The 14,667-nt window shown below is 38.1% G+C and overlaps 1 protein-coding gene across 5 annotated transcripts in view; it reads right to left on the bottom strand.

Moving 5' to 3' along the window:
- The window catches only part of LARS2 (leucyl-tRNA synthetase 2, mitochondrial), a 176,028-nt gene that overhangs the window by 100,087 nt on the left and 61,274 nt on the right, over positions 1-14,667 (bottom strand). For all 5 annotated transcript variants that reach the window (XM_081933357.1, XM_081933358.1, XM_081933359.1 and 2 more), the window contains one exon: positions 13,577-13,720. In XM_081933357.1, the coding sequence (XP_081789483.1) occupies positions 13,577-13,720 (144 nt within the window). The remainder of the gene's footprint in view (positions 1-13,576; positions 13,721-14,667) is intronic.

Below are 14,667 nucleotides of genomic sequence, written 5' to 3'. Positions count from 1 at the left end.
GAAGAAGGGGACGACAGAATAAGATGGCTGGATGGAATCACTGAAACAGTAGGCCTGAGCTTAAATGGACTCCAGAGGATGCTAGAGGACAGGAAGGCCTGGAGGAATGTTGTCCATCGGGTCGCAATGGGTTGGACATGATTTCACAACTAACAACAACAATGCAAAAATACTCATTTAATGTCAAGGAAACAAAGAAAATAACATCATTCATATTCAAAAATAAGAACAATGAATGCCAGAATAATTAAAATAATCTGAGAGCAAAGACAGAAAGAACTTTAATAAATACCAGAAAATCTACATGGAAATGATGAGTTTTAAAATCAGAACATTTCTGACAGTATTGAGGCTGAAGATGACATTTATTTAACACACTCACAATAATTTAAAATGCTACTTCAACAGACTAATGGGATACAAACAGTTAGTTGCAGATTTATCTGTACCTTTCTAAATATTGTTCTGCTAAATATTTTATGACTGGTAACCATGGTGCAAAACTCAAGTAAGACAATATTCATTTGCAGAAATATATGTAGACTAATATAAAATATATCATTTAAAATTTATATAAAGGTATTGGTAAAGGTTTCCCGTCCAGTTATTTGATTCTAGAGGGTGATGCTTATCTCCATTTCTTAGCCAAAGGAGCCAGTGTTGTTTGAAGACACTTCCAGGATGACTATATGGCAAGGTGCAAAGAATGCTGTTACCTTCCCACTTAAGTGGTACCTATTTATCTATCTGCATGCTTTTGAATTGCTAGGTTGGCAGCAGCTGGGGCAAGTAATGGGAACTCACCCAGTTGCGTGGTCCTCAGGTCTCAAATCCTGGCTTCCCAGCTGATAATCTCAGTGTTTTTCAATGTTGAACCATTGTGCCTCCTCTTAAATTAAACCAGTGTATAAATATAATGCAATATACTATGGTGCTTTTTTTTATTTGAATGTCACAAAAAACGGAGGCTTTAAGAGAAAGAGAGTCTTAATGAATAGAATGAGCAATAGAAAAAAAGAAAAAGAGAAGCCAGGCAGACATGTACTGTATGGGCACATGAATTATTCCTGGGCCAACTGACCATTATTTGTTGGGATTGGTTTGTTACATCTGCACCCAATTACATGAAAATTATATGAAAATTATATGAGCAGGGAAAATAAAACCAAAAGACTTTTCAGGGAACTACACGATCCTTTTTTTAAAATCAGCTTAAATTTTAGATTAAAGAAAACAGACTGAATTCAACTTCCAGGTAGATAGCAAATTTATCTCACAATAAAAGAAGATAATTTGGTTTAGATGGTTAACAAGATGCAAGTAAAAGAATCCCAAATACCAAGATTGAATTTAACCACACAAAATGATGTGATCCTGTTTTACAAATTAAAGAAAAAATCAGAAAAATTACTTTGAGACAGGAACTAGAGTATAGGGTATTCAATGTGGGATATTGTTGATGAAAAAATTCAATGGTATATTTGAAAATAATTATTGTAAATAAACATAAAAGAAAACAATATTATTTTAATAAAGTAAGCATGCTAAACAAGCCTAGTATGTACCTTCATCTATTGAAACAGGAAGACAAATTTAACCAGTTTTTCATTTCTGTCAGGCAATTTGATATTAAAATGGATAATGAAAATTAAAGCAGTCATTTAAAAACTAATCGAAAAATCTTTTTGAATGTAAATAGTTTACTCTTTTCTACACAAGCTAAGGTTTAAAGAAATCTATCATTTATAAGGCATAATTCTAGCGCTAAGGAAGCAATCTTGCATGATTGGAAAGTGGCAGGCAACAGTACCAGTTGCTAAGAAACAGTGAAACAAGGGAATTATAGAACTGGTTTCAAGCACAGTGATGACCTAGATTGAAAATTGATCTGAGATATTACAAAGAAAATTTATTATTATTCAGAATATTTCTTTTTTTTTCTCTCTTTCATTCCCTGCCTTCAAAAAAAAATTATATAGTGAAATTGCCCTCTACTGAATAACAAAACAACATGTGACTCATTAAAAATAAGAATTAAAAATAATTCTTCTAACTTATGGAAAACTACTAATAAACCATAGGTATTGAAAAGATTATAAATATAACATGATTTTTTTGAGCAATTTCTTTCTTATCATTTATAATATGATCTCCCATTTCATTCATCAGATGAATTTCTGAATCCCAACTCAAAGGAAAGGTCCCTGATAGTAGAGGGAGCGGTAAGATGGGTTTGTACATATAAGGTTGCTTCAGAATTCATATTATGGCAACAGATGTATTTAATAGGCAGGCAAGGTATCAAAATAGAGCAAACTTTTCATAAGGTAAAATGTTGATTTTTTTTTTTAAAGGGGCAGGTGATACAGAAAATTGTCAAACATGCACTCACCGGAAGCACTGCGATGGGAACGGCTGGGAAATAGCGGAGTTCTGAAGAGCTCCGCAAAAAACCAACCAGACACCCAATGCTAGGGACCTTCGGATCAGAACCCGTTCTGGAGGAACAGGTGAAAAAGAAGAAACCTCTTGTAGACCAAAGAGGAACTGACAGTTCCTCAAAAGGTCCGAGATGAAGTTCTTCACCTGACAGCAGAAGTGGCAGTGACCACATTAATGGCTGGTTTAAAGGCGGGGCAACCGGACCAAGCTATTTGAGCAGGAGAGATGCTGGAACAAAGTGTTGGACCTGGGTGAAAGAGTGATCAACCTAAGATCAAGAAACTTTAAATTTGGATTAAAGAGAGACCTGGAGTGGAAATTAGCGGCTATTTGGCAGACGGGGGATTTAACAGAGGAAAAGGGGCAGAGACAAAAACAGAAAGCCCTAGAAGACTTTCATTCCCAAAATTTGGACTTCAAAACATCAAAAATAATAAAAGAACTCAGGGGGAAATTTCCTTTCTTTCTTTTGCTACTTTTTCTATGGAATAAATATGGATTTTGACAGCTTTTGACAGCTAGAACACATTGCCTACAGCGGAAAGGGAGACATCTAGTGGTGAGAAGAGGATACTAAAAAACCTAATAGAAATTGACAAGGGAAAGTACATCTGTAACCTGACCTTAACTGTAGCAAATAAAGATACTTTGAAGGCATGAGAAATAACAAGGAGGATTTATTTTTGCAACAGTGTTGTGGATTGTACATACTGTTTTGGTGGAAGATGAAAAGTAAATAAAAAATGGAATTGGACTTTAGAAATTAGCAATAAGAAAGGAAAAAAGAACTTTAAGCTTAAGTAAAAATGATATAATAGAAAAAGTTTAAATAATTTGTTAAATTAATTAAACAGACAATATGGAATTTTGGATGTATAATAAAATACTTGATATGTTAAAAAATGCATGTGAAACGCTACAAGGGGAAAAAACAGTGGAAACTCAGAGGGAACACTTAAGAATAAGAAGGAGAGGGGTGGGGCTTGCTTCCAGCACGAATGGCTGCTTGGACGGAGAGCTCCGTTAACAGCAGCTAGATCTAATGTCCGGAGGGGTTTGCTGAAAAGATTTTGATAACCAAGCCTTCCTGGAGGGAAGACTGAAGAGAGAAGGTTGGTTTGGCATGACCATAGGATGGCAATTCATGGTCTGTGCTTGAAATCTCCTTCATAACCCCGGGCGTGGAAGAGGGCGATCTTTAATGGCCGTCCCAGAGTGCTGACAGCAGTTCAAAGCAAGCGAGGATTTATTACAGAGAAGCTGCCAGAGTTGCAAGTGACTTAACAGATTCCTGATCTTGACGGAAGGTATTTTTATTCCAAAACAGCTCAAGAGATTAAGGGCTCCAAGAGGAAGTGGGGGGGCTGTTTATCCCCCTCCATTACAGTGGCGAGAGGAGTATGCTGAGTGAAGGCTAGAGGCTATCTTCTCTTATTCTCTGAACTGTCTGATGAGCTGAATCTAAATTCAATTTGTTAACACAACAAAGGCCGGTTGTAAATAACTCTGATTACATAGATATCTTTAGGGGGACTGAGTTAATTATCCGAGGCTTGAAGGAAGAAGGAAGAAGGAAAGGAAGCAATATAACTTTGCTACACATGTTTGTTGTTAGTTTGTATTTGGTTAGCTTGTGGAAGAGTGGAAGAGTGACAATTACTGGCGAAATTTGGAATCCCCCCCCTCTTAATACCTTAAGAGAAAACAGGAATTTTGGTAACTATATTCTCTGGATAACAAGAGAGCTGGCTACTAGAGAATATTGAGGCTAATCTTTGGACATTACTAAATAGAAACAACCGGAGAGAGAGAAAGAAGATTTATCGGATCAAGGGAACCCAGAACATTCTCATATAATTATCCAACCCAGGAGGGTCGCATGTAAGGTTGAACTTAAAGAATAGGAATTAATGTTATAATACTACCATCAAAGGAATATACTGCTATTGTTATTGTTATTGCTGTAAGATTATTAATTCCAACACTTTTCGATATTATTGGCATTAGTATTGATTAATTTAGGAGACTGTTTGATCACAATATAAGTAATAACTATAAGCAATTTACTCTTAAGATTTTACTAAGGTAATAAAATAGATTAATAAATTAATAGAAACTTAGGAATATTATACGTGTGACACACACACACACACACACACACACACATATACATTGATAAATTGATAAATCTCTCTCTCTCTCTCTCCCTACCTTTTGACAGTTATTTTCATATAATATACGAACTTATTGATATATAGAGTTTACTACCCCCTATTACCACTTAAAATCGATAATTGAGTAGAGGAAGAGGGAAGAAGAGAGGGAAAGGGAGGAGAGGGAGAGGAAGGCAGGCAGGCAGGCAGGCAGGCAGGCAGGCAGGCAGGCAGGCAGGCAGGCAGGCAGGCAGGCAGGCAGGCAGGCAGGCAGGCAGGCAGGCAGGCAGGCAGGCAGAAAGAAAGAAAGAAAGAAAGAAAGAAAGAAAGAAAGAAAGAAAGAAAGAAAGAAAGAAAGAAAGAAAGAAAGAAAGAAAGAAAGAAAGAAAGAAAGAAAGAAAGAAAGAAAGAAGACTGGAGAAAGTTACAAGGGAGAGAAGAAAGTGGGAGTTCTGGAGAAAAACTAAAGTATAGATCCAATTCTTCCCAAAAATGACAAGTATTACAAATTTAACGAAAATTGGCACGGGGAAGAAGCCAGCATCCCAGCCATCCCTAGCAGCTGCCAGTCCTTCGAACCAAAGATCTTCGGAGGATATGCTCCAGAGAGAAAGATCCAATTCAACTAAGGAATTGCAGATGATATTACAGACCATGCAGGAGGTAATGGCTAAAAATCACGAAGAACTAAAAAAGGATATTAGAGAAATAAGGAATGATACTATAGAATTAAAGGAGAGAATGCAGAAGATGGATGATAAATTTGAGAAGTTCCAGGAACAGATCAATAAACACGAACAAAGAATAAATGTAATAGAAGGAAGGTTGGAAAAGGAGGATGAAAAAATGGAGCAGCTGAGTTCTAGGCTGATCCAGGCAAACAAAGAACTTGAGTTAACGGTCCTCAGGTTAGAATCGGAGAAAGCAGCCCAATTCCTACGGTTCCAGAACGTAAAGGAAGAAAAAGGCGAGGATTTACCACACACGATGGCAGACCTTATGGCAAAGGCTTTGGAAATAGAAAAGGATGAGATGGCAAGTGAGATCGACGAGACGTATAGAATACAGACAAACTATGCAAAAAAGAACAATCTACCAAGAGAAGTCCATGTAAAGTTTGTAAAAAAATCAATACGTGACGAGGTGCTGAATAGAACTAGAGATGACCTGATAATTTACAACCAACGACAACTAACAGTTCTAAAACAGGTACCGAGGAGAATTAGAGAATTAAGAAGGCCCTATCAATTTTTAACGTCTGTCCTGAACAAATTTGAAATTAACTTCAGATGGCTGATGCCGGAGGGCGTATTGGTAACCTGGAGAGATAGAAGATTCAGAATAGACACGGTGGAACAAGCGGAAGATTTCTACAACAATCATGTTGAGCAGGAGGATGAGAAAGGCGAAGGAGAACAGTCAGGAGCAAGGAGGCAAGGATTCAGGGCACAGATAAGAAGAGAAAAGAAACCAGTGGAGACAAGAAAGGAGAAAGAAGTCGTTCTAGATGAAAAAGGGGAAGAACCAAAGGAAGTGAGAGAAACAAGGGCAAGAAGTACACGACCTAAATACACATAGAATTATGTCAGGAGAAATCAAGATTCTATCATTGAATATCAATGGTCTAAACTTACCCCAGAAAAGGAAAACAATATTTAATAAATTAAAACATTTGAATTATGATATAATTGCAATGCAAGACGTCCATATAACTAAAAGACAGATCCAGATCTTAGAATATCCTAGAGTGGGTAAACTTTACACGGCATTAGCTGATTAAAAGAAAAGAGGAATAGCATTATATGTTAAAGACACGATCCAGACTAAACTAATTTATCATGATGAGGAAGGCAGAATATTAATCGTAGAAATAATGTTAAACCAAAAAAAGGTGTCACTGGTTGTAATATATGGACCTAATGAAGACCAGGAAATTTTTATCATAGACTACATAGCATTATTCGAGAGATGGGAAATGAAAATGTTTGTTTATTGGGTGATTTCAATGCTATAGTTGACCCGAAATGGGACTATAAAAGTGGAAAGAAGAGAAAAGGAGCTAGGAGAACTTTGCCAAGGTCATTCTTCCAAATGGCTGAAGAACTTAATATATATGATGTATGGCGAGAAAGATGTCCAGAGGGAAAGCAATATACCTTCTACTCGAATAGACATGAATCCTGGTCAAGGATAGATATGGTCTGGCTGTCGATGGAGTTAATTTCGGAAGTGAAGGACATAGATATAGAACCCAATCTATGGGCTGACCACAATCCCATGAGGATTATATGGAAAAAACAAAAGGGCAGTTATCGTTGGTTACTATTTATTTATTTATTTATTTATTTACTGCGCTTCTAGACCGCCCCCTCTCCCAAAAGGGACTCAGGGCGGTGTACAGTCCATACAAAAAATACATCATAATATAATTAAATAGCTGAACAATTAAAATTGTTAAATAGGTAGAGTTAAATATGGAGGAGGTTAAAAAGAAAGTTAAAAGAACTGTACAGCTGAGTAAAGTATATATAAATATAATTTTAAAACCCCTAAAAATATCACACAAATTAAATTAAAAGCAATTCCCCTAAAATAACCAGTTAAAAATATGTCTACCAGGAGGTAACAGTTATAATTATGCCAGGCCTGCTAATCGGAACAGGTGAGTCTTCAATTTTTGTCGGAAGGAGCGGAAGTCAGTGGTGGTTCTAATGTCGGGGGGGAGGTCACCCGCTGGCATTGCCTAGTCGACGGCACCAGGAGAAGCCCCTTCCTGTGAGAGCGAATTGGCCGCAGGGATGTATGTGGGAGGATGCGATCCCGCAAGTAACTAGGTCCTGTGCCATGGAGCGCTTTAAAGATGGTAATCAAAACCTTGAAACACACCCGAAAAACCACAGGCAGCCAGTGCAGCTCGCGCAGGAGAGGTGTTACGTGGGAGTACCTAGTACTCCCCATCACAGCCCGCGCAGCTGTGTTCTGGACTAGCTGCAGTCTTTGGGCGCGTCCCAAGGGCAGCCCCATGTAGAGAGCGTTGCAGTAGTCCAGGCGAGACGTCACCAGTGCATGAGTGACCGTGCGCAGGGCATCCCGGTCCAGTAGGGGGTGTAATTGGCGCACCAGGCGAACCTGGTGGAACGCCCCCCTTGCCACGGCTGCCACATGGTCATCCATTGACAGCCGGGCATCTAGGAGGATGCCCAAATTGCGCGCCCGTTCCACAGGGGGCAATTGGCCAGCGATGGATCAGCTGGCTGAACCGAGGTGCCGGTAGCCACAGCCACTCAGTCTTGGAGGGGTTGAGTTTGAGTCTGTTGTCCCCCATCCAGACCCCGACGGCTTCCAAACATCGGGACATCACTTCAACAGCCTCGTTGGGGTGGTTTGGGGTTGAAATGTACAGCTGGGTATCATCAGCGTACAGATGATACTCAACCCCAAAACCACGGATGATCTCCCCCAGTGGCTTCACATATGCGTTGAACAGTGAGTGGCCTCAGGGTCGACCTCTGCCCCCCTGTCAACACACATTGCGTCCGGTCGGAGAGGTAGGAGCCGAACCATCGTAAAACGGTGCCTCCGACTCCCATCCCCTCCAGCCAGCGCAATAGGATACCATGGTCGATGGTATCAAAAGCCGCTGAGAGGTCTAATAGGACCAGGATAGAGGAACAACCCCTATCTCTGGCCCTCCAGAGATCATCCACCAACGCGACCAAGGCTGTCTCCGTGCTGTGCCCGGGTCGGAAGCCGGACTGGCGTGGGTCTAGATATTTGGATTCGTCAAGGTGTCGTGGAAATTCAAGAGATCAATCCTAAAAGATCAGGAATATATTAAAAGAGTTAATCAGGAATTAAGATTTTTCTTCAAAGAAAATGGGCCAGGAGATACATCCATACAAAACCTATGGGATACAACTAAGGCATTTATAAGAGAGGTCACAATATCAGCCACAGCTAGGAGGAAAAAAATTGAGAACCTAAAAATAAGAGAGCTGAAAGAGAGGGATAGAAATTTAGAGAGTGAACTTCAAAAGAAACCGCAGAACAGAAGTATAAAGGAAATATGGAATTGATTAAACATGAATTGGCTATATTTGAAAAAGCAAAATTGGCACAATCTATAAAAAAAGCAAAACAAAATTTCTTTGAGAATGCAAATAAACCGGGGCAGTGGCTATCCTATAGGCTGAGGAAGCAGAAGCAAGAGAATTGGATCAATAAACTACAAGATGAAAAAGGCGAGATCTGCTACCAACTAGAGGAAAAGAAAAGGATTACCCAAGAGTTCTATGAACAATTATATAGAGAAAACCGAGACTATACAAAGGAAGGAATACTACAATACCTGGAAAAGTCAGATCTGCCAAAGGTACCAGAGGAGATTAAGGACATGCTCAGTGAGGACATTAAAACATCAGTGATAATTGAGGCCATACAAAGACAAAAGAATAATAAAGCTGCAGGGCCGGATGGGTTGCCAGCGGAAATATATAAAGAATTCCAGGATATGCTTGTTCCAACGTTGTTGGAAGTTTATAATGCTGTGTTGAAAGAGGCAAAGACACCGTTATCATGGACGGAGGCTAATATTGTATTATTACCTAAGGCGGACAGAAACCAGATGTTTAGGTTTAGGTTTATTAAATTTATAGACCGCCCCCTCTCCCCGTAGGGACTCGGGGCGGTGTACAGACCGTTCGTGTATAAAACAACAAAACATAACATAAAACACCAGACAAAACAACGCAACCATACCGTCTGTATATACAACCCAAACTAATGAAATAATTAAAAACAATTCTAAAACCAATTTAAAACCCCAAAATTTAAAATTTAAAAAGCCATCCAGGAAGGTCAGTAGTGGGTGTTACCTGTAGGTACAATTACAATTACAATTAGGCCAGGCCGGCTAGTCGAAACAGGTGGGTCTTGAGTTTCTTGCGGAAGGAGCGGAGGTCCAAGGTAGTTCTAATATCGGGGGGAGGTCGTTCCAGAGGGTTGGGCCCATCACAGAGAAGGCCCTATTCCTAGGCACCGCCTGCCCGCACTGCTTAGCGGAAGGTACCCGGAGGAGTCCCTCTCTGTGAGAGCGGATTGGTCGCAGGGATGTGTGGGGTAGAATGCGATCCCGTAGGTAACTAGGTCCCGAGCCATGGAGCGCTTTAAAGATGACAATCAGCACCTTGAAACGCACCCAAAAAGCCACAGGCAGCCAGTGCAGCTCGTGCAGGAAAGGTGTTACATGGGAGTACCTAGTACTCCCCATAATAACCCGCGCGGCTGCATTCTGGACCAGCTGGAGCCTTCGGGTGCATCTCAAGGGAAGCCCCATGTAGAGAGCGTTGCAGTAATCAAGACGGGAAGTCACCAGGGCATGAGTGACTGTGCGAAGGGGGTCCCGCTCTAGTAGGGGGCGCAATTGTCTATACAAAATTACAGACCAATCTCACTGCTAAATTTAGATTACAAAATTTTTGCTTCAATAATAGCAGAACGGTTGAAAAAATTTCCTACATCATTCATACAGATCAAAACGGATTCCTCCCCAGAAGACAAATTAAAAACAATATGAGAATTATGCTGAACATTCTTGAATATTATGAAGTGCACAATGAAAAACAGGTTGCACTAATCTTTCTCGATGCCACTTGATAATGTCAACTGGGAATTTTTGCATCAACAATTAGAATACATGGATTGTGGGGATAAATTTATAAACACGATCAGAGCAATTTATACAAATCAAAAAGCCAAAGTAATAATCAATGGTGAATTAACACAAAGTATTGTAATCCAGAAAGGTACAAGACAAGGTTGTCCCCTATCCCCCCTGCTGTTTATATTAACCCTAGAAGTATTAGCCAGGAATGTACATAAAGAGGTACAGATAAAGGGACTAGAAATCAAAAAGGAGCAATTTAAGTTACAGGCCTTTGCGGACGATCTAGTGTTTGTGTTAGAAGATCCTATAAAGTCTGGTACGAAAGTCATTGAGGAATTGACAGAGTATGGGAAAATAGCGGGTTTAAAGATAAGTATGACAAAGACCAAAATGCTGACTAAAAATATGACATCAAAAGCGAAAGAGGAGTTAACGAAGAAATTGGGTATCCAAATTGTCAAAAAAGTTAAATATCTTGGTATACATTTATCTGCAAGGTGTGTGACCATCAAAGAAGATAATTATACTAATTTGATTAATAAAACTAAGAAAGATCTAGAAAGGTGGAAAAACCTACAACTGTCCCTGATGGGTAGGATCGCAGTTATAAAAATGAATATATTACCAAAATTTCTTTTCCTATTTCAGAATGTTCCCATTAAATTAGAAAAAGGTGTCTTCAAGGATTTGAATCAATTGGTTTCGAAATTTATTTGGCAGGGAAGAAAACCAAGAATAAAACTTAAGGCTATGCAAGACACTAAGGAAAAAGATTGGGAACTTTATTATACTGCGGCCATTCTAACATGGCTAAGGGAATGGATAATGCTGAGAAATAAAAGATTACTCAAATTGGAAGGCCGTCATCTCCAAGCAGGCTGGCATGCCTTCCTCTGGTATGAAAAAGGATCTGCACACAAATATTTTAGTAGACATTACATCAGACAATCTCTGTTACTAATATGGAACAAAATTAAACATGACCACTATACCAAAATACCTATTTGGCTATCTACGATGGAAGCATAGATACAACCAAATTTAATCAATATGGAAAATATAGTCACATATAAAGAGTTATTGAACATACAGGGGGAGATCAAAACTAGATCAGAATTGACATCACTAGGAGTACAAGTAGAATGGTGGTCTTATTTACAGATACAATCAAGGTATGCACAGGATAGGAAGAACGAAGGTATTGCCAAAGACTACACAATATTAGATAAACTTTTGATACAGACAGAAAACAGACTGATCAAAGTGCTGTATAGATTCTTGTTGGAATATAAGCTAGAGGAGGAAGATGTCAAAGAAACCATGGTCGCCTGGGCGAAAAATTTCGGTTACAATGTGGAATTGGCTGTGGGAAAAACTTTGGATACTTAATCAGAAACTAACATTGGCTACGGCGTATAAAGAAAATCTTTATAAGATGTTCTACAGATGGCATCTCCCCCCAGCACGGCTTTCCAAAATGTTCAAAAATCTGGCCCCAAACTGTTGGAAGTGTAAAAAACACCAGGCACTTTCTATCATATGTGGTGGACGTGCAATGAGGCAAAAAAATATTGGAAAATGATTCAATCTTGGTTAGAACAAATGATGTGAGAACAAATTATGTTTAAACCAGAAACTTTTCTCCTAGGCATAATACCGGAGGGGTTTAAGAAAGATACACTTTATCTAATTATACATATACTAACTGCAGCATGCATAACCTATGCACAGTATTGGAAAAAAGAAAATACACCATCAGAGCTAGATATAATCAGAAAAGTGTTGGCCTGTGCAGAAGCAGATAGGCTCACTCTTGAACTTAAAAATAAAGGGGAATCTGAATATTTTGAAGTATGGAATAGATTTTATGATTGGTATAAGACAAGATGACAAGACTGGAACAAATGTATATATTGTGATTGGACAGAAGGATAGACAATGTATTAAGTAGATTAATTGTTAATGGTTGAAACTAGCTGTATATAATGTGAATGTATGGTCACTTCAACTCCGCGGTATTGCATTGTTTTAAATGTAAAAATAATAAATATATATTTTTAAAAAAAAGAATAAGAAGGAGAAAAGGAGGAAGGAAAGGAACTGAATGAAGCACAGTAAGATATCATAGAAGAAAAAGAGATTGAAAAAGAAAAATACTTAGATGATTATACTGGGATTTATAGTTACATACCCAAAGGAGACAAGGAGGAAGTTGCCCCCCAAAAGGGAAAGTCAATGGGGAAAGATGTGGGGGAAATTGGGGAGAGGTACTAAAACAACAGAATTAAAAAGGAGAAAAAAAGATTTGAAAGAAAAATATAGGAATTTCAAGATTAAGAAAAAGAAAAAGCTAGGCAAATGGGTGGAGAGAAGAGAATATAAGAGAAATGAAGCTCCTGAGAGATTAAGAGAAAATGGTTGAAAGGAAGAAAGAAAGAAAGAAAAGAATTTGCTAGCAGAATAGAATGAAATCTAGTAAATATAGCCAACGGTATATATTCAACACAATGTGAAGGAAATAGATTAAAATTATTACTTGTGGATAACTAACTAAATGAAATGTTTACTACTTGAGGATATATGTTATTAACAGTAAAACAGAATAATAGATGGAATTGATATGCTAAATTTGATTAATTTGGAGAGGCAAATAATGATATTGTCTATATATTAAGAAGAAATTAAAATTAAGCAGGAGAATATGGAATGAAAATAAGATGACTGAAATGTAAATTGGAAATATGATGTAAAATATACTATGCATAATAGAAGATGTAAAGGGGGGAAAACCAGGACAACACTTTTTTAATAAAAAAAGTTAAAATATGTAACAAAAAAAACTGGAAAAAAAAGAAAATTGTCAAACATGGAATCTGCATTTAGTTAAAGTCTCGTGGAATGTTGAATATGTAAGTTGTACACTAAACTATATTAGTGTAGCTAAATCAGGATTTAAGACATTCAATTCATCTTTATCACACACAGAAATGTACTTTGTTTGTGACTTAATATAAAAAACCTGTCATAAAAGGACAGTTTTTATTAGATTAGCATGTCCTATCATTTTAACACATTTGTTCACAAAAAAGACATTCTTTAGAGAAGCAAGGTGCCCTAACAATATTACATTAATGCAACTCTAACCATTTTTGTAAACAGCTATAAAGGCACCACACAAGAGACGGCAAAAAATATACAATAATTCTATATAGATGTACTGATACTGATTTCTATTGATACAAAGACCTTCAAGTTTGCTTTTGGTTTAGAATTTTTGAGAACTAACTCCCCTCTCCAAAACCATTTATACTCATACCTTGGCATAAGCAGTTGTCTTAATGAACCACTGTTTAAGGTATTTTTTTTCCACCTTTGCTCCTGAACGCCATGAACAGCCATTTTCATCAACTTGTTCATTAGCAAGGACAGTGTGATCCATTGGGTCCCAATTCACCATTGCCTATGTAATGTCCAAAATCAGAGAGAAGAAATACTAGCATGAGCAAACTTGAGCAATTTTTCAAGTAGGAAATTGGCACAAATATTTACACTTCATGAATCCTTAAACATATACCAATTTTCTAAAGCTTTTCCCCCCTGAACCAGTTATCCCTTATACCCAGGCTTATTCTGTAATCATTTCCAAGCCAATGCAAGAAGTTGATGTTTAATCAAATGTTGTACCGAGATTGGAACCAAAATGCCTGAAAGTTCATTTACAAACCTGCAAAATATAATGCTAAATCATCCAGTTGTGATTATATCATGGTTCCAGTTGTGATTATATCACGGTTACATCTAAGACATGTTTTTATTTTTCTGAACTGGGTCACTATACCTTATCTAATAAACAACAGTTGCAACAAACATTGTTAGAGTGCAATATGTGAATCTAGCTTACATTTTTGGAAACCCTTCTCCTGCTGTAGCATTTTCTTTCTGAAGCGAGACATCCTCACAATGGTCAGAAAAACCTCTTTTACTGTGATGTCCCATTTTAGCGTATTCTCTTCAAAGAAGGTTGCCTGGCACACAAATGTATTTATTCTGATGCAAAAAAATTTTTAAAAAAAATCTAGCTCCTATGATTCTTTAATGTTATATGATAATAATAATAATGTGTATTATTTTTACTGATGTGTTATTAATTGTAATGTTTTATTTCTTTGTATCATTTATCATGGGGTGTCAAACTGAAGGCCTGTGGGCAGGATCTGGCCTGGAATGTGGCTAGATCTGGTCTGCGGGGCTGCCCTTGAGATAGCATAGGAACAGTCTTCAGTGCCTCAGTCTCAGCTGACGCCAGTCAGGTGTTAATCTATAACTTGATGGCCGCGATTCGAGCCAGAATGCAGTTAGCCTTTGCGGGGCTGCCTTGGTGCCACTGAGGAACTGCCCCGCTAACTC

The sequence above is a fragment of the Natrix helvetica genome (assembly GCF_964273705.1).
Source record: "Natrix helvetica genome assembly, chromosome: Z".
In the NCBI taxonomy this organism is placed as follows: domain Eukaryota; kingdom Metazoa; phylum Chordata; class Lepidosauria; order Squamata; family Natricidae; genus Natrix; species Natrix helvetica.
The sequence above is the reverse complement of the archived record's forward strand: the minus strand, read 5'-3'. Positions and strand labels throughout refer to the sequence as shown.